General features: G+C 45.7%; 1 protein-coding gene across 1 annotated transcript in view; it reads right to left on the reverse strand.

Annotated features, from left to right (window-relative positions):
* Nucleotides 1-20,418, reverse strand: part of adamts14 (ADAM metallopeptidase with thrombospondin type 1 motif, 14) — a 44,169-nt gene that overhangs the window by 19,709 nt on the left and 4,042 nt on the right. The window contains exons 3-8 of the mRNA XM_079756467.1: nt 14,887-15,043; nt 12,814-13,010; nt 8,364-8,447; nt 5,912-6,068; nt 2,838-2,943; nt 570-713 (exon numbers count right to left, since the gene is read on the reverse strand). Coding sequence (XP_079612593.1) covers nt 570-713; nt 2,838-2,943; nt 5,912-6,068; nt 8,364-8,447; nt 12,814-13,010; nt 14,887-15,043 — 845 coding nt within the window. The remainder of the gene's footprint in view (nt 1-569; nt 714-2,837; nt 2,944-5,911; nt 6,069-8,363; nt 8,448-12,813; nt 13,011-14,886; nt 15,044-20,418) is intronic.

Here is a 20,418-nt window from a genome sequence, read left to right on the forward strand (position 1 = left end):
AAACCAGTACCTTATGGCTGGGAGTCAAATCACCACTACACAATCTTGTTGCACCAATAATGCATTCCAAGAGAAAAAATATACGTATATATAAGTAAATCTATAAAAGCCACATATATTATAGAATTTACATATGACTTAAAATGTTCATCAAATGCATGAATGTATGTGATGCGAGGAGGGGTTGTGTGTGTGGGGTTTCCCCTTCCTGGCCTGCATATCCCTGCATCTGATGAATTATTTCCATCCAGCAAACTTATAGACTGGCTATTAGAGCACAGATATTGAGCTAGGCTACTTGCTGAGTTAAATAAGAAAAAAAGCATTCACATTTTCCTGCAAATGCAGTGGGGTTCAAGTTCTGAAATTGATTGAATGACTATCACGTGATTCATTTGTATTGTTTATGTTTGATGTGAGTTATGTCAGTGCCAACATTTGCAGAAATGGCTGTTAATTTGCAAATCAAGTCCCAAAAGGTGAAAATAATGAATAATTTACAATATAATATAAGACCAGATAAGACTCCGGGGGGGACGAGGTGTGTGAGGACGGAGGGGGGGACGTACTGGATGTATCGGTTCAGCTCCTGCTTGCTGCAGCGGGACCAGTGGTACCGATGGAAGGCGGCCTGCACCAGTGGGGCCATGATGCTGCCCATGCTGGTCTCGTCCGCACACCGGTTGCCCTGACCGTCGTGCTCCATCCCCAGCCTGTCGGACCAAGATAAGATACCCTTTTTAATCCCACACCAGGGGGGTTAGTCGCTGGCTACAGCCGCTGATGAGTCAAAAAAAAGAGGGAAATGAGAGATCAATAGAAATACAGATCACGTAAACATGCGAAATGAGATTAAGAATTAAATCAAGATGATAAACGGTGTACAACCTCTACCCACGGCAGGTAAGCAATGCTTTCATAATCAATATGGGATATGCATACAAAGATATATTCATCAAGGAGACAGTGGGGGGTTCCCATCACTTGAGGGGTGTTCTCTGATTGCTAGCAACCAAAGGGATGAGATGATTGCTAGGATATCCCGCAGCCCTGACAATAGAAATCCATAGGCTTAACACTGAAATTAGATATACAAACATAAAAATATACAATACAAACATTATATTTACATTTATTTTTATTTTGTACCACATCCTAAAAAATGTCTGCAAACATGAATTGAACTTTATGAGAATTAACGCTACCTTACCTATCCTACCTTTATTGCATATTTAAATAAAAATGACCAGTTTAAGAGTGCTGCACAGTGTAAATAAAGAGCGGGGGAGGGGAGAATAAGGGCCATTGTAATGCAACGTTCCAGTGGACAACGAAGAGCATTACAGTATGAATGAATCTGACTCGTGAACGGTTAGCTGTAATTAAAAGGTAACATGACTCGGTCAGACATTTCTCCAAAACTTCCTGCACAGTGCCAGGACCCAACAGCTCAAACACAGGAGGTGCTGTTGAGTCAAGAAAAACGTTGGGCCGTCACAGCAATGGATCCTAAACGAATTAACGGCTCAGAAGTTCACGCCAAACTTTAATCAAAAATGTGCCTTCCACAAAATGAGCAAAAAAAAACTCTGCTCCAAGTTGCAAGAGCGAGAGCCCTCGAAGAAAACTACCTACATGCTTTTTTTCATCCTTTTTTTTCCCGTTCAACAGTGCAGATAATTAGCCCTTTCGCCTGATAAACGGAAAGCACTCCACCACGCTGCAGAGCCGGAGCCATCAGGCCTGGCGATGTACAGCACAAGTGGGATGACACCAGAGTTGTAGTCTAGTGTCATCCCACGCTACGCTACACCGACCCCCACCTAATCATATAAAGGTAGGCAAAAACTGACAGACATATGCTGTGAACTGTTGACATACAAATCATAATGTAGTATATACATATAAGGTATGCAAATATTGCAGCAAATTGATGGACCCGGGATGTGTGTACTCCAGGCTATGTTTTGGGACTATTGACTGCGACTGTATGTAAATGGCCTTAACCAATCAAACACTTGTTACACACACACATTACACCCTGCCTTATTCCCCTCGGCCTTCTTCTTTGTTAAGTTTACGGTCACATCTCTCGACTCGGTATATGCAAAAATAAATTGCTGGAATGAAAGTTCTGTCACAAAACTTTATTGCTACGTTCCCTTGTACATTTTTAAGTGGTTGTTCAGAGATCCTGGAGCTTTGATAGTGGGTGTACGGTAGGCTTTGGCGGTATCACAGTATTACGGTACACTGGGGGATTAAGAAATCAATCAATAGGCAAAATAATAATACAGTCAGACACGTTACGTTACGTTTTTCTGACATCTTATGAAGTCATGTCATGTTTTAAGTATTTGGGCCAAGTTTTGGAGCAGAACATAGCCTGCAATTAAATGGTCCCAGATGAAATCTTTCATTGTTGTTGAGACTAAAACAATTTAGTTCACTAACATCTCTTGAGTGGCGACCCCGGGTAGGCGGAGTTCCTGCGCTTTCGACAAGATACAATAATGACGGCCGCCCACAACATCTATTCTATCTGCCATAAGTATTTAAACCCAGCAAGACTTGTCTTAAGTAGTCAAATTGCTGGACAGTGTCGTACATGCTCCAACGACATTCATATAGATATTCATATGCTATATACCCCCTGGCGAAATGTCACGAAGATATGACGGTCCGAAAAAATAGATCTCGCCCGAGCGTGGTGTACGACAGGTATCAACGTGACACCTCGACTTCACCGCCGGCTGACATGAGTTCAAAGACAGTACGGACAGACAGACAGACGGACAGACAGGGCCAATCATTACTGTTATTACGACGTTACTCACACATGGCCTGTTTCGTGAGCAACGACAAAAGATGAGGAGAAGCCGTCCTCGTGGTTCAGGGTGCAACTGCGCAGCGGATGGCACATGCCGGTCACCGGCGCGTAACCTAGGCAACGGAGAGAGAGAGAGAGAGAGAGAGAGATACAGAGAGAGAGAGCGAGAGAGAGAGAGCAGGGCACTGAAAATGAACTACCGTGCCAAAGGTCATGATGTTGCAGACACACTCAAAAGAAGGGATTGTGTCTTGTCTTTGGAGTGTGTAGTGCTAAAAGTGAATTGTGTAACCATTGTCGATAGTGGTGTTCATAGTCTACATGGGCTGAAAAAAACAGGTTTACGGTTTAATTGCTGAGTGCTCCTCTTTTCCAGTACATGGCGTTCGAGATTAAATGTCAAGTGTGATTCGATTGAAAAGATGTTGTTCAAACCAAAAACAAAATGCAGTGTCATTATGACCAACCATGTCTCGAACGATTGTGGGAAAGTGGTTTGTTAAGCGAAAAGGAGTTGTGCTTGTTTTTATCCGAAACTTCCAGGGAAGAGCACAATCTCTTCCCTGGAAGTTTGCTGGCTATGTGTGAATTACCTAACAGCCTTATTAAATACAGAGAGAAGAATGGATGAATACAAATGAGATAAACCATGCAGTGAGGGCAGTGGGAAGCGAGAATTTTCTCCGTCTTTGTGAAATATTGTTTTTCAGTCTGTGTTTCAAAGGCTCTTAACCGATTTCATGGATTTTGGAACTTTTTGGGGCGATTATTCGACTAAGCTTGTTAATAGCAATTACATGGATGAATCCCCATTTGAATGAGGAAAAGACAAACATACTCCTCTCAAATAATTTTCCCTGGGATGTACACGGAATAGCTACGTGCTCTTAACTCGACAACATTAATTGTGTGCCTGGCTGCAACGAGCACAGATTAGAAAATGTCAGATTTTAATATAGTAGAGCCGTCAATAATAGCTTTCCTTATATTGAGCAGACAGTGCCAAGACATTGAGTGACTGCAATGGATTCTAAAGAGCATGAAGCTCATATCCCAGCATGGCGGCTAATTGCCTTCCTACATCGCTTTACCGGAGCAAGGACGTAAATAAAGAAGAATGATGAATTTAAATGCTGGTGGAGAAAATGCAGCATGGAAGCTGTACACAGGCATCAAAGCGCACAGATCATAACGCAAGCTTGACGGAAAAAAGCCCAGCTTTACCGACACGAAACAACAGTTGACACAGTAAACACAGCAGTCTAAGGTACAAGCAAAGGACAAACAACACAACAGAACTCGATCAAGAGATGTGCAGCGATGCAGCTTTAGTGCAATTGGTTTTGGGGGTTCAGAAGCACAATGTACCCAAACCCCACACACCCCAGACACACACTTTGTTTTTGCAGAGGTGTGGGGGTGGCTGAGTTGGGCTTTCAAATAAGCATCATGCTTTCTGAACAGGAGTAGAACAGTCTTTTGGCATGCAGGTAAAACAAAGCAGAAAATGCAAATCCTGATGGATGAGGATGATGATGGTGGTGATGGTAAAGGTCAAGATACTTCTAAAGCCTGCAGGTTATTTACGGCGGTGGCTTTGCGGGTGAAAATGGCTGCAGAAAGGTAAGCTAAGCCAAGGCCATAAAAGATGTATTCTCTATAGACTCACGCTGTCCCTGTGATGGATCACAGGCCAGAAAGCATATTTATTGAACAAAGGGATGACTGAAAATGGATGTGAATGACTGTATGAGAACTGAATTACATGTACCTTTGTATGTACAGTACATAAAGCAATAGCCAGAGCACAAGCCAGCACATGACACAAAAGTGCAGCGAATCACTTTTCGATCACTTTATCTGGCAGTCAGATAAAAGTTGTTCTCTAGGAACGTACGTACGTCGTTAATCATTACTTGCGTATGGAGGCGGTTCAGAGGTGCAGCAGCTACAGCACGCTAGGTCCCTACTCCAAGCAGTAGGGAAGCGGGTTAGCATGTGAAGAAAAAGCTAACATCAACCCCTGACATGGGAATGAAGGCTTTATTTTTGCCCAAAGGCTTGAATTAATTCAAAAGGATGAACTGTTTATAGGTCGATTACGGTAAATATTAAATATGTCTCCACGTAGCCTGAACTGGCAACCCTCCCCCACACCCCCTCTCCCACCAAGTCTATATTTGGATACAAAATCTATCATCTCTCAGCAAAATCAGTCAGGAAAGTGCGATGTCTGCTTGTGAACCTCAAATAGGGGCCTGGCAAGAGCATGCTGCACCGCAGGTTGCCTTGGCAGCCGTGGTGTTGTGCTCACAACACCACCGCCGCCGTGGCAACCGTTGCAGGTGTCACAAGGAGACCCGGTAGTGTGGTCTTTGATCGCCGCCTTTGAATACGTGCGCTTTACAGTAAAAGAAAATATAGCACAAGTCAGTGAGTCTCACAGGGAGGCCTTTGGAGAAGCGGCTTGTTCTTCTGGAACCCTGTTCTCGCAAAAACAAAATGGTGGGGGGTGGTTTCGCTGCGGCGTTCAAATATTGGGGAGTTATTGGGACTTTCTGTTGCCATGCAGAGGTTCTCCTTTGGGAGTCATGTATGGTAGCGTCGGATGCACGGCTTTATCGTAGTTACGTCATACATGTGTCCTGTTAACATAAATAGTATTAAGTTCATTATTTGAAATTCAATCAGACTGAACTTTGAACACACAGTGGTTAAATTACAACGATTACAACTTTGAATCAGTGTAATTGGTGTTAATGTATCTTCAAATCACACCATGACTACCACGTAAGCTTTTCATAAGCTTTCATAAGCTTTCGTAAGCTTTTGTTTTTTTCCCCCACATGCCATAAAACCTTCTTTTCAAAAATGTAAATTTAGATTTCAAAGACAACATCAAGTCAGGTGTACAAAGAAGTGGTACTTCCTGTGTTTGAGGTCACCGCCTTAAGGTCACGACCTTACCTTGGCCTTGAAGTGGACTTGATGGTCCCACTTTTTCTCACTTTAGATTTTTGTGAACGTTGCAGAAATCGGCAGTCGGTCTGCACAGGCCCTGGATCGAGAAGAGTACAGTACCTTGCATACCTGCGGGGCCAAAGTCTTGCCTGGTGAGGAAGATGGCGTGGTCGTGGTACTCTTCGTGGTCGGGGTCGCGCCGCTGCTGGGTGTTAGCCCAGCGGCACACCTGCTCCAGGCTGCGCGAAGGGTTACCGCGCTCTATCAGACTGATGGACTGGGAGGGCACACACACACACACACACACACACACACACACACACACACACACACAGAGGGGGCAGAGGATTACAAACACAATCTGATTCAGGTTAATTGGACAAACATTCTTTTATATGTAGAGATAGGATTTAGACTAGGGTGGTCTCTCTTCATGTAGAGATACAAAATAACAATACCAAAATAACCAAAAAGTTGACAGGTGTTCTTCAAAATAAAGAAATCCCCATCTGAATTCTCCAGGCTGGGAATGTGCCATGTGTCCACACATTGGTAAACATGAACGATGAACACGATGTTCGCATCAAAGTGTTTCTAGCCAAAGCTAATTAACGACACTCGTCCCTAGTGGGGCAAGAAAATGGAAATGGAAATTAAATAAAATTAAAAGTAAAAGAAGACATACAGAGAGAGCACATTGTATAAATAAAGTATGCAAGCATGATGATGACAATGATCCTAGCCAACTTTCTATCTAACCATGGTAACTTATCTATCTAACCTGTATATACCTGTATATAAGAAACTGCATATGCGTTGACATCAATGGCAAAGAAATATGCCATAAAGGGCACACACTGCTCTTGCCTTTCTATTCCTCGTCCTTTCAAATTGTTGCACTCTAGACTATTGTTTGAGACAGGCTCTGTTGGAATGCAGCCCAGTCCTCTTGGTACCAGGGATCACTCTCCAGCCTCTCTGGAGTGTGATCCTCCCACACTCCAACCAACTCTGCGCCCGCGCACAAACCGGCAATGTGCACGTGCACATCAGCACCGTTCACACGCGCGTTAGCACTGTTAGCGCACACACATCAGCACCGCGCGTGCTCACATCCGCACTGTTAACGCACCCGTCAGCAGCGTTCACACACACACCTCCGCATGAAGTGTGTATCCGATGCACAACCCGACACTTTGAAAGCTCTATGGCACGCAAGTGGAGGTTGAATCAGATGACTCAATACAAGAACAGCAATTATGTGTCTCCACTCTGTAGACACGGAACACACAAACCTCGAAGGACGTGTTCCCTTTCATCAAACAGGCAATCGCATAAAGAGTCTTTATTTCTTCGATTTTTCCTTTTCTATTGCACTCCCACGCCAGCTCTCCGGACTGTACTCTCAGTGAACTTGGGTTAACGTTCAGCTCACTCAGACCAGCTCTCTCCGTGAGCGTCGCGTTGTGGCCATGCTTTAGCGACCACACGATACGTGCCTACCACGTAGGCAGCAGCAGGCGCTTTCCTGTTACAAATAGTGCAAACATACAGACTGTCGTGGGTTGCCAGAGTATTTGCAAGCTTGGGTAGAGAGACAGAAATATAAACTGAGGCCCGTTGACAATCCGTCTCTATTTGTACAATAGCCTCTGAAGTGTTTACTTTAACCCTTTGACCACCGGGGCGATGACCGCACGCTAGTCCGCATAGGTGAAGGTTTACATTGTGGGGACTGGTTTCATTCGATTGTTTTGGATTTGGGTTGCGTCATGTCAACAATCAATTACGTCGTGCGGACAGAGCTTGACTTGAGTTGAGAAAACACCACGCTGAAGTCACGTTAACGTTTCTTCCTTTTTGATCCCGACTACGCAAAGAAAGTGTCTGGCCTCTCGTGTGACAGTAGGTGGCCGTTGCACTCAAAACAAGCAGTGTCGGTTATTCAAACATGATTCAAGCGCTGTTCATTTCGCTTTAAACATGTCCACTCCGTTTGACCACTTTGATGGAACCCTTGTGAAAACACATGAAGGGTGATGTTATCTATCCAATTCCAAGGTGCTGTACAATTCATGTCTACTTTTAAAAAAGGCCCAGTGTGCACCTCATGTGTCGCCGGTCCTCATAGCGCTCCCCGGGCTGTCAAACTGATTGGCTAACCATACCCTTTATCCCTCGTGAGACAAAAGGCATAATATGGCTGTCACAAAATCACCGGTCTAGATGTGCAGGGAGGATAGGGATAGGTTGTATTTGGATGGATGATGGAAAGGCCATCCCTGACTGACTGCAAAACAACATGCAAAGGTCTGTTTACTGGTTTAATGCTATTCTAGAAGGTTCTTTTGTGATATGGATCAGCCATACAAGAGATTGGATTGCTCGTGGAAATATCCCAAGAATTTCGGGTCATCGAACGACCAGAAAAAACAACAATACTTAACATTCACGACAGGGTAACAGAATTCTCTTTTATGTATGCATACACTGGCTTACCCACGTAGGGAGCACACAGACTGTTTAACGCTGTACTAAAGGCAAAGGTCGGCTTGCTTTGTTTTGTCCTTACCTGTCGGTACCCGACCATGATCATGCGGACAAGGACAATGTTGATGTTGGTTCCCAGGGAGTCGTCATGGTAGATTTCATCTACCTGAGAACAGCAAGAGGACATGGAATCATCAATCTAAGAACCCAAACTGCTGTAACACTGTAACACTAAAAAAAAAGGGCAAAAGAATGTACCCCGACCCACACACCCCAAAAAGCAAGAAAAGTATAGGGGTACCAGCAAATACAGGAAAACAACAGACCTGACCTATTTGAGACTACCTTCACCAGAGCCTGTTATAATAACTTGGCATTCTCTAATTGATTCACTGTAAACTGGGGAAAAACATTCACATCCTGTGACAGGGGCATAGAGGATACAGAAATTAATCACTGTTATGGCACTGTGAACTAGCATTATGTAGCTACCTCAAATACGTGTGTCACATTGCATTGTGTTGCTGATGAGACAGAGCCACAGAGGGACAGTGAGGATCTTCATTAGGATGGGGCTTACAGATGCCAGGTCATTTATCCGCCCTCAATTGCAATGGGGATTCGGGAGGCTAAAAAATGTCCATAAAAAATATTGTTGTCTCCTTAAAAAGGGATAATGATTCACTTGAAGACAGATAGATATTGTAGCGCCAGAAGACTCGGAGTGGGGGCGTGGGGGAAGGATTACACATTGGTCCACATTAAATCACAAAAGAGCCACTCAACAGAAGCTGTGTGTGTTAACACAGACTGGGTTGGAGGAACGTGTGATGGGGCCAAGCCTCTGGTGCCAGAGGGAAGGTTGTTGTTTTTTTGTCTCTAATTCGTCCAGCCTCTCTGAGAGAGGGATTCTGGTTGAAGTGTGCCGTATCTTGTTAAGACACTGGAAGCCCTCCAGTGAGGCCGGGCTGTATTATGCAATCACGCACAAGAACTCTGGCCCCAGAACGTGATGCCAGTTGGCTTCATGGTCACACACTCCCGATGGAGAAGGGAAAAACGCAGATTCCAGCAGAGGCTCCCAAGTCAAATTTCCATTTGAGGGGCCTACAGTGTTCTGCCTGCGATCCCCTTTTTAATTATCGTCATTCAGGATACTCCCCCCCCCCTCCCCGGTATGCCATTGGAGCACATTTTTTAGGTCAACGGGTCACCTAGTTAGGCCCATGTGCGGTTATGGACGGTGATTATCAACATGCCAAACGGGCTGTATCTCAGACAGTAAACATGAGGGTGCTTAAGGTTCACAGAGTGCTCTGACATTCCTCCACGTGACTGTTAAACCGGCCATTGAGAGGAAACACATGTTTCACCAACCTTTGCCTTCTGTTTCCCTTAAGAGGCGAGTCAGTCCGTTTTACATTCGGTGGGGCGACAGAGGCACGCCGTTCGCTTTTGCTGACGTGAAGCGATGCACGGGTCGGAAATTAAAACGCCACTGTCATACCGCCGCTCTATATCATTACGCTGTGTGGCGTGCAGAACCTTTATTCCTCTCGGAAGGGGGAGAAAAATCGGGATACCTTTAAATAACAGCTGCATCCCCAGAGAACTTCACACAATATCCCAAACTTGCAACGCCAAAATAATAAAGCGACTTCTAAGGCCAGAGATATTCTAGCTTTTCCCCCACGTGTTCGCGCAGACAGCCGACTACGACCTGAACTGAATTGTTCACATACTTGCTGTTGTGCTTTTGCGTGTGACTGGAGGATTGCTTCCACTAGAGGGCACACCAGATTACTTGGACCGTTTAGAACTTGAACCAAGATTTGCAGGATATAAACATTAAACATGGCAACACTCCACAAGGTTACCATCTTGTTAATCTTGTTTATGCTATCTTGTTAAGTCTCTTCGCTTGCCCTTCAAAACTGACGTGCTGCGTTGACGTGCTGCTGACACGCTAACTGACCCCTGACCCCTGTCACAACCCCTCCCCAGCACAGCCCCTCCCATTAACGTGCGTATTGCATCTTGCAGACACATAGCGTTAATATCTGAGGATGTGCACAAGCGAGGCCCTAGATGCTCGCAGGAAACGCCAGGCAGCCATCATAGCCCACGCAAACGCGTTGCTATAGGAGGTATAACTCCATACCTAAGCAATTGCCTGTGGAAGGTTGAGTGTGTCTGGTATTTCAATGTCTGGCAACAGCTGCTCTAGTACTGCGGAAGTGGTCCGCCCCGGCCGTGGCACTCGTCGTTCGCTCAGAGGTAGAAGGCAACTTTCGAGGAGTTGTAAGGAAATATTCCATTCACAGAAGCCAATTCAGCAAACTGAAAGGAGCACAGAATCCTCCCTGAAAAACTTTTCAGGGAGGAAGAAAATAGCACGATTTTAGTTTTTTAAGCTTTGTGAAGATAAAAACATCAAAAAAAAAAAAGTTTTTCGTATTTCAGAGGGTTGGAGAGATCATCAGCTGTCCCCACGGTTTTCCGATCGCTCCTTTTCTTCTCCTCATTGATTTTTCACCGGACAGAATGTCCCGGTCGGTGGAGGTAGGCGAGGGGCCGAGCCCACGTACTATAACACAGGAGATAATTAAAAAGCCAGGGCACGCACGGGGGAGTTTTGGAAAAAGCAGGGCCCGTAATGACCCCAAACGAGCCTAACAGCTGTGCTTCTCCAGGCGTTCAGATATCCCTGGCTGGCTCAGGGTGCGGCATCACGTCGGACCAAGCCCCCACCCCCGCCCCCTGTAGAGCCCCTCAAACAACACGCCCATTGTGCGGCTTGGGCACGGCGGCAGTCTCCTCGCTTGGCCCTGAGCAGACAGGATGTTCAGTAATCAATCTCCTTGGGGGAGAGGGGGTGTAGGAGATGGGGGGGGGATCCTTCTCCAGGTGGTGCTTCTAACGCACCGGGTCCTGCAAAGCCACTGTGAAGGCCATTTGAGGGGAGGTAAAGCTGGAGGGTGGAGGTTGGTGAGTAGGAACGCTGTCGGAAGGTGGCACACCTCAAGATAAGATATACGATTACAAGACAATAAAGACAAATTCCTTTTGGGGTTTTTGAACGGTGAAATTTTCCTTTTGAAAGTCGGAAATGTCTTTATCAGAGTTGTTATCTTGTTGAGTAGAGGTCACTACCAGACAATCTTCAATGAAGTGTAATACCTGAGACAACTCCCTCTCTCTCTCCTCTCTTTCTCTCTCTCTCTCTCTCCCCCATTCAGTCTCTCCCTCCCTCTCTCTCCAACTGTCTGCTGGATTAGCAGCAGAGCTCAGAGAGCCAAGTGCTAGACACTACTTATCAGAGTAATCAACTGAGCTCATTAAACCCCCATAACACTTTCTACTCTCACTTATCCACTCAAAGTACGTTTAACTTAATCGCCTATTTTTTTTCTTCTCCAAGCAAACATCTTTTCTCACACTTAGCGATCGGAACGGGCGGACGTGCTATAGCGCCGCGGCGCACTAGCCGGCTATCGGTGCCAGTGTGAGAGCGCTCCTCTCAGCTCTCACGCTCCACTTCCCCGTTAGCCGCGGAGCGCTAATCACACCTCCATGCTGGACCCAAACGGTAACTGTTACAGAGTGAAACCCAGGGGAAATCTCCCCTGGTGGGACTTGTGTGCCCCTGACGCCCCCGCCCCCCCCCCCCCCCACAACCCCCACTGCAGTAAGCAGATTATGGTGGTAGGAGCTGGTGGAACCTGTAATGAATGAGTCCCCCCTTTCTTTCTTCTGTAATCTCCACAACAGCTCATGCCGCGGTGGAGGACAAGGAAGTGCCGCGGCATGTGTGGCAAGGTCCACATTGTCAAGAGAGACGAGACCACCGGCCCATAGAGGTACTCTCACCCGGAGTGTGCATACTGATGCGATGTGTGATTGATGGGTGGAGTCGAAAGAACACGTTCGATGTCTCACTCCGACTCGCCTTTTATTGTGACACTTGGGACGTGATGTCACATGGCGCAACGAGCTGGTGTCATAGCATGAACGTGAACAGTGGAAGTTTTTTTTTCTAGTGGCTGAACCCCTCGAGCACGAACGCACACGCGCGCGGGCGTGCACACACACAATGCACACACACAACCACACACACAGTATAAGTCACGTTTTTTTAAGGTGTTTCAATTCATGATGGTGTGATAACCCTTCCCTCCCTCACCGCCTTCTCTCTTTCCCTCTCTCTCTTTGTATACTCTCTCTCTATCAAGTCGTTTTGCCTCATGTCTCCCAAAGGACTTCATGAGTCTATCAGGGCAGTAGATTGGAAAACCATTCAACCTCAACAGTCACGTGTTTTTCAACTCCCAGCCAAAACGCTACCGTGTTCCGATTCCCCCAAGGTCCGACCATGACAGCCAACCTTGTAGGCACGGCGACGACACACACCAGAGGCTTACCCTTAGAGCCTTGAGACACATCCACTCACTCACAGTAAAGGCCACCTCGGATAAACAAAGCAATCCGCCGCCAAGGACCAAAATGGTGTTCAAGACTACTTATGTACGTACTATGTTCATGAGCGTCAGCACGTAGTTCTGCACGTGCTCCTTGCCGTGGAAGCGCACCACCGAGTCGTCCACGGCCAGCAGCACCTCGATGTTGTAGTCGTTCTTCTTGGTGTGCCTCCGCTTGCGCTCCGTCTCCGTCAGCTGCTGCTCCACCAGGTCCAGGGTGGCGGGCAGGTCGGCGATGCCGAAGTCCGCCACTGAGGAATGAGAAACAAACGCACCCGTGCGTGTCTTTATCATGGTGTTGTTGTGAATTGTAGAATTGTCGAATTCTAGCTTGTCGAAGGTGACATATTATACCACCATCCGTGAGTGTGATTAGCCGTTACAAGCCGTGTTGAATTTCTGCCTCTTGTGGCATCACAAGTGGGCCTGGCCACCTAGATGTAGCAAACATTGCACATCTATCTGTCATATATCTAGGTAGACAGGACACGACCTCTTGTGACGTCTAATAACACTCACACCTGGGGGTATAATATGTCAGCTTTAAGGGTGCTGTAGGTAAGATCTGAGAGCTGTTATTTTTGTGTGACATTTGTGTGACATTTCTGACCAATCAGGGCATCTCTTCCGTGATTGGTTTCGGGGAATACATTTTGCCTGTCTGCCACATTTGTTTTAAATGCAACACTTCTCAATGGGGAGGGAGGGAGCAGAGAGGGAGAGGATCTTTTTAGATTGCTTAGTTTCAAAAACGTTCTCTCATCCCCTGCACTCTGTCCGTGCACCACCCATGACTCTTACCCACAGCAGCTTTCACCTGACAATGAGGCTAATTACTTGTGGATCATCCGACCCACACTTGACAAGGAGGAACCCGCATGGTTAGAGATAATTTTTCTATAATAACAACGATGATGATGATGATGATGATGAGGATGATGATGACCATGATTAAATGCTAAAATGATTGAAGCGGTTACTTTTGTGCTCATTCAATAACTTTTATTTCAGCATGTTTATTTTGTACAATAGTGTGGTTCGAGTGATGGATCAAGTGGTGGTGGCGGACGGAGGATTGTTTCACCTGACCCAACAGATGGAAACGTTAACACTGTTCAAAACCGTGGCACACAACTCCACTTATTTCTGGTCGTGGATGGATGGGTTCAATATATAATGCGTTACCCTGGGGCTAGGAGCAGGTCCTTGGGATTCGCTGCAAACCCTCCAGCAATGCTTCAGGGCCACAGCAACATCGCATTATAATCATGAGCTAACCAATTATCTGCATGGGGAGGAGGAGACACTGACCTTAAAACAGAACATGATGTAAAAATGATGTGAGAGTGTTTACGTGGATGTGCCCAGTTAAAGCACTTTAGAGGTTCAACATCCACGGTACAGGGTTTATATAGAGGTTATTACATTTATAAATCGCCAAAGTTAAATAACTAATGTTTTTATATCGTGGAATATCGGCAAACATATACGCCAATAGCGACTTATATCTGCCATAGGCCATTATCGGCTGATGAAATCCACCGACCGATATATTGGTCGGGCTCTAATAAACCTCAATCAGCTGGAACTTGAGAAATGTCACGGTGTCCCAAAAGAATCACTAGCTAAATGCCAAATATGCAGACATATTATAGATTGCATTCAGGATGTAAAAAACCTACGCTCGCTTTAATGCATTGAAGCTGGGAATAAAAATTAAGAGGTGGCCTCAAATTCAAACTATATCCAATATAAGGTCAAGCAGAGCTCGCCGGGGGGATACAGACTTCAGCTTTTATTGAATCATCCGAAATTAAAGGTTAAGATATATATACATCCCCATCTAGTAGGAGTCGTATGCAATTCCAGGAGAAGGAATTGCAGCAGGAATACCTGATGCGTGTATTTCCCTGCCTCCACAACTCCTACTCCTCCTGTGTGTTCTCATGACAACCACGCTGGTTCCTTGTGTGATTGAGGTCATTGCCCATCCACACAATAGGGACAATAAGGACCCAAAAGAGGACACCCGCACGCACGCACGCGCACAGACACGCACACCCGCACACCCGCACACACACACTGATGCCCCTGTTTTTCCAATGACAGCGTACGCTGACGTCTTACCTTCATTGTGGAGGTCCTCCTTTTTCTGGCCCGGCTCTCTCTTGATGGCAGACCTGCGGTAGACCACGTGGACGCGCCCCTTCATCTCCACGTTCTGCTGGCCTTTCTCCAGGGGCTCGATGAAAAACTCCCCGTTATCAGTCCGGATCAGACCTGCCTGGAAAAAAAAGAGGGGGGGAGACAGAGAGGGAGAGAGAGAGAGAGAGAAAGAGAGAGAGAGAGAGAGAGAGAGAGAGAGAGAGAGAGAGAGAGAGAGAGAGAGAGACACGCACACACACACACAGAGACAGACAGAGAGAGAGCGCGGGAGAGGGAAACAGAGAGACAGAGAAGCATCTGAATCAGTCCACCAAACCCTGTTTTCGCCCCATATTTTCTTGAAAGGTCATTATTGTGTGGGGGCCTGTAATTACAGCGTGCCTTAATCAATTGGGAGTTCTGTATGAAAAAAGGGCTGTAAGTGAGGGGGAAATGACGCAGGTAGGCTTCGTTTTGTGGGATTCAGCAGCCTGGTCAATTTCCAAAAGCACTCCACACACACAACACTGAGTCCGTTCCATAAGGTTGTTCTTTCCCTGGCGAGCCTACTCCGTGATAGCTCATGAATATCGATTTCTACTCTCTGAACTGTTTGTATCTCTATTTATACAAACATGCACATTGTAACGCCATAGTGCACGTTAATCATATCCATGCTAGTATAGTGTATTTATTAAAATATGCATTCATTTCGATGACTCAAGTCTCTCTTGACCATGGAACATGATCCACCTTGCAGTGACCCCGGGAACGATCCCGACCTGCGGTACTGCAGCGAACAGGCTCTTCCTCCCTCTTCACGTTCAACCCACTCTCCTGGCTTTCTGCTGCGCTGTCCATAAAGGCATAACCAATGTATTTTATGCATATTCGTCAAAGCACCGCTGGTGCCAGAGGATGCTTACAATAGCGGGGCTTGTAATTCTGGCCTGTTGGCGCTGGCACGGCGACAGTGTGAGTGTTTCCTGCCCTGTATAATGTTGGGTTTTCCTCGGCAGGTCCCGCCAAGTCAAAGAGGGAAAAATCAGCTGTGGAGCGAGGAGAGGGATGATGCAACAGGGATGCGAGCGGCGCTGGCAAAGTGTGTTATTCATGGGAGGGAACGGAAGGAGTGTCTCATACAGGCATTTTTAGTCAATAGGATGATTCACGTAAGTGAGTTGCAGCGGAAATAATGACACAACTTATCTGTGGAATCAGAACTTTTTTTTAAAACAGCTGCTATTTCTAATCGAAATGTGAAAGCAATTTTGAATACAAAAATGATTGCATGATTTTCAATCTGTGGTTATTTACAATATGCTATAAACTGCAAGCTGGCTTTCGCTGAAGCATATATGTTGATTATAAAATGGTATGCAAAGCCTTGGTTTGCAGTGCTGTGCATATAGAACAGAATTGTATTTGGGAGACGAGATGTGCTGACAAGTGACAAGTGCCAAATTCAACATTACGTCAATCAGATTCAACTCTGCTTGACTGTAATACAAATAAAAGTGCCATGGTCCTTTTCCCCAAATTTCCCCCAAAATCATTACATGTATGTAATGATTTACATGTATGTTTGACATAGTTACCCCCATTACCTCCTTTGAGTCAAGATTTTGTTGTTGGTCTACTTTAGATACCAAAAGGATACATTATTGCAGATGTCAGTGTGCTAGATTCACAGGCAGTCGGTCTGATTATTCAGTCGTGGGCAAGGGTGTCTCACAGTGGTGTGTCGAGTTTATTGTAGTGGGTGCACTGAGTTTCCTCTGCTCCGCTCGCATTCATAGTACTCTCTGTCACTGGCTCGCTGTGGCACTTACTCGCTAGGCACACACATGACAACGTTTGTTAAGTATTCTGTCACAACCGGTTTTTGTGAAAAACAATTGCGGGAGTAAAAGTTCTGTCCCAAAACTATATTGTTGTATCCCTGCACATTTTAAAGTTGACATGTGTGTATACCTGCGTATTACATCAACCGGGCGATGCCTCGGCCCAGCCCTATTCTTCTGATTGTTTAACACTCTCTCTCAGACACGCATGTCTTGGATTTAATGACATCCATCCAACTCCATCCCAGAGCCATCTATAATCCTAAATTCCCTGCATCCAGGCTTAGCCCAAAAACAACTGACTCTCTGTCCATCATCAATCAAGAAAATAATGCTCTGTGCTTTTCGGCTCTGGAAATGATCTCCCTCCCCTGATGAGGCTGGATTGACACCGAGCTCAAAGCACATCATCCCCAGTCACCACTGAAATTAGCCCCATTTGCAGTGTGGCTCAACGCCAAAACACCCCAATTAACAGTTTATCATCATGTTTATCATCACACCTGTCTTTAACACATGTTCTCCCTCTAATTATAACAACACAGCCTCTGTAGAGTTGTCCGCACTCTCCACTGCTTCACATTAGTATCACTCAACTGACCAACTCATGTTCAATGTATTAAGGATATCAGCCATGGCCTAGTGATCAGTGAGCCAGTATAGATATGGACCTGCTCTGTTTCCTTTCTGGCGCCGACATTGACCTTGTACTGATGCAAATTAGATAGACCTAATCCCTTAAGCACACCAATGCACCAAATTTAGAAAATAACCACAACCTGGTCTGAAGGTGGACATTTGAATATGTACAATATATTTAAGGGACTCGCTTTCACTCAGCAATCTCTTGCAGTTGTTGAGTTCACCCCATTGTTACTTCAGCGCACACATGCCCTAAATAAGGCCATACCCCTATGGACCAACACATCTGGAGAGGACCATTAATGGCTATACTGTCCCCAATTAGGCAACAAACACATGATTGACTTGTCATTAAACGTGCACTATGTAACTTTTTTTATGCAGCTATTTACTCCCTTATTAATATCTGAACTGCAAGGTTTCTCAAGAATAAAATTGGCCCATGAAGGGAATTTTTCCCTACAAATCGGTTTATGGTTCCCATAAAAATGACGACACCAGCTTCATCCCATAGAATGTCACGGCATGTGTTAATTGTTAATGTAGAAAAACAAACAACAATTTTGGAAGACAAGTTTGCAGAATACATTTAGTAAACAGCTGAATCCACGATTCAAGCAACTAGAAGTTGCTAATAGGCAAACATGATTAGTTCAGGTTTTATTTTAGAGGTTGAAGCCAAGCTTGCCTTGTTCACAATGTTTCGTTTTTGTACTGTTTCATCTGTCCTCTCTACTTTCATACTCCCTCTCTCGCCCACTCTCTGTGGAGACCCAGCAGAGAGTAAACAGTAGACAGGAAAACAGCAAAGGCCCTAAAGCCAGCCGTAGACACTGTGGCGTCGGAGGATGCATTGATGTGGTTTGGTCAAAATTGGTCGTCTTTTACACCACCTCAGGGGAGCAACACGACCGAGATGGGATACTACTGCACCATTTACTTTTTATTAAAGGTACCGTGAACAAACAACAATCTAAAAAAAGGGAAGATAGTGCCACGAACCAGTGTCTGGCCTGAGCAATGTGATGCAGAGACATTACTGTCACCGCTGTCATTTTTGCAGCTTAACCTGCAATTTGTGGCCTGATTTTCTCTTTTTTTCAAAACATATGATTTGCGCACACGGCAATCTCTTTTGGTGAATCACAGAGCCACCGAGAATGAATCTTCATTTTCTCAGACCTCTCTGAGACACTTTTCCCCTCAGCCATATTTACATAGAGACGCTATTATCAAATCGATATGACATGACACACACACACGTACGCACAAGTGGCACATAAAATAGGCAATTGGTGCTCTAGAGGATATGGCCGTCCCTCAAGTTTTATGATAATAATCAGCACACCTTATTACACTGCAACACCTTTATATCGGTGGAGTGGGGAAAATCAAGCAGGTCCTCTTCCACGGAGAACGCCATGCCGCACCACCATGTTTTTACGGTAGCCTAGAAAAAACAAACGCACTCATGTTTTGACATTTCTGGAAGCATACAGGCCAATATGCCAATATACCTTCTCCAACAACGTAGAGGTGTGTAAGTGGATGAGTCGGTTGCAATATTCATGCTCAGAGCTAGATGCCACTAAGTCTGACAAACTGTCCCTTTAGAGCCTCTATAGCTGTGGTGATGATAGAGTTTCGGGGACATGGACCTATACAGACGGTTTGTCCAATTAAACCTTTATATTGGTTGGTGTCACTCATAGATCACTGATAGATTACCCGGTCCCATGCGGCTGGGCGCTGACCACAACAGCCACTAAACCATCCCAGCTTGCCCAGCTAAACTTTTATATTTCTGAAGACATAAGCCATAGGTCCTGCCCATGAGGATTAAAGATTTTGGGGGCTTTTGTCCGTCTCCATTTGCAGCAGACATTTCTACAGCCCGGACCCTTACCTTAAAAAAACAAGGCTCAAATACGAAAACTTCATTATGCAGTTACTGGAACAGGCCGTCTATAAAACACACAGGACGGCAACAATTGAAAATGAGGTACACAAATAGTCCTCCCTCATAACACTCAGCTCAGCTGCTGTTGCTAGGCGGTTTCCTCCCCGTTTCCCGGGATGGGACACAGAAATAGCTTCCTTTCCTGAGCGGGAAGTAATCCCGGCACTCGTGTTTCCATCACGCACGAAATTCAATCGCCCATCTCTCTGTCTTCTCTGCACGGATTCCCAAAGCATGAGCATATCTAGCGCATCATCATGGCTGTCACCCTGCCACTACTCTCCCTTTAAATAATGCAATACCAGAGAAATGCACATTTTCTCCCGCTAACGAGGCTTGTAATATGGACACGAGTGCGACCAATGGCGTCGGGCGAGCCAAGCTAAGCGGCCGGCCTTATCGGGGTATTAGCTGCAAAAGAAGCCCGTTTATCTGAGATATGATGTAATTGGATGGATCGCTCGGCTGGGACTCGCTATTAGAACGCTATAACAGAAGCTGAAATTAATGCAACCAGTGTTTGGTGGCTGACGCAAAGTGCGAGCGGCCACGGGCCAAGGTATCTCACTGAGGGACCAACTGAATTACAAGCACTGCCAAAGGAAATGGCAAATCGGATGGACTGGCCTACTGGGAATCGTTCCTCGTTCTGTTGTTTCTCAAAAGAGCCATGTGTCTTGGACGTTAATAATCAATAACACATTTCCAAAGTCTCCCTCGTTCGGGAATGCATCTGTTATTTTCCTCGAAGTCCAATGCTTCTTCCTCCTTCGTTAAAACAGGTTCTCCACCGTGGCCTCGCGCACTAACACACACACACAGTTACACGCACGCACACACTAACACTCACTCACACGCATACGCAGGAGTATGCACACACATACGCACCCCCATCACACCTCATTATTTGCACTGCCGGTGACTCTGCCCCCCCCCAACTTCGAACGCTCACCCAAAAAAAATCCCCCCACTGCGAGCACAGACATGTCTATGTTGACGTTGGCTCGGGCTCAACAAAAAAACATGGCCTACACCCCCCCTCCCCCTCCCCCCTACCATACAACCCCA

This window comes from Pollachius pollachius (assembly GCF_949987615.1).
Source record: "Pollachius pollachius genome assembly, chromosome: 19".
In the NCBI taxonomy this organism is placed as follows: domain Eukaryota; kingdom Metazoa; phylum Chordata; class Actinopteri; order Gadiformes; family Gadidae; genus Pollachius; species Pollachius pollachius.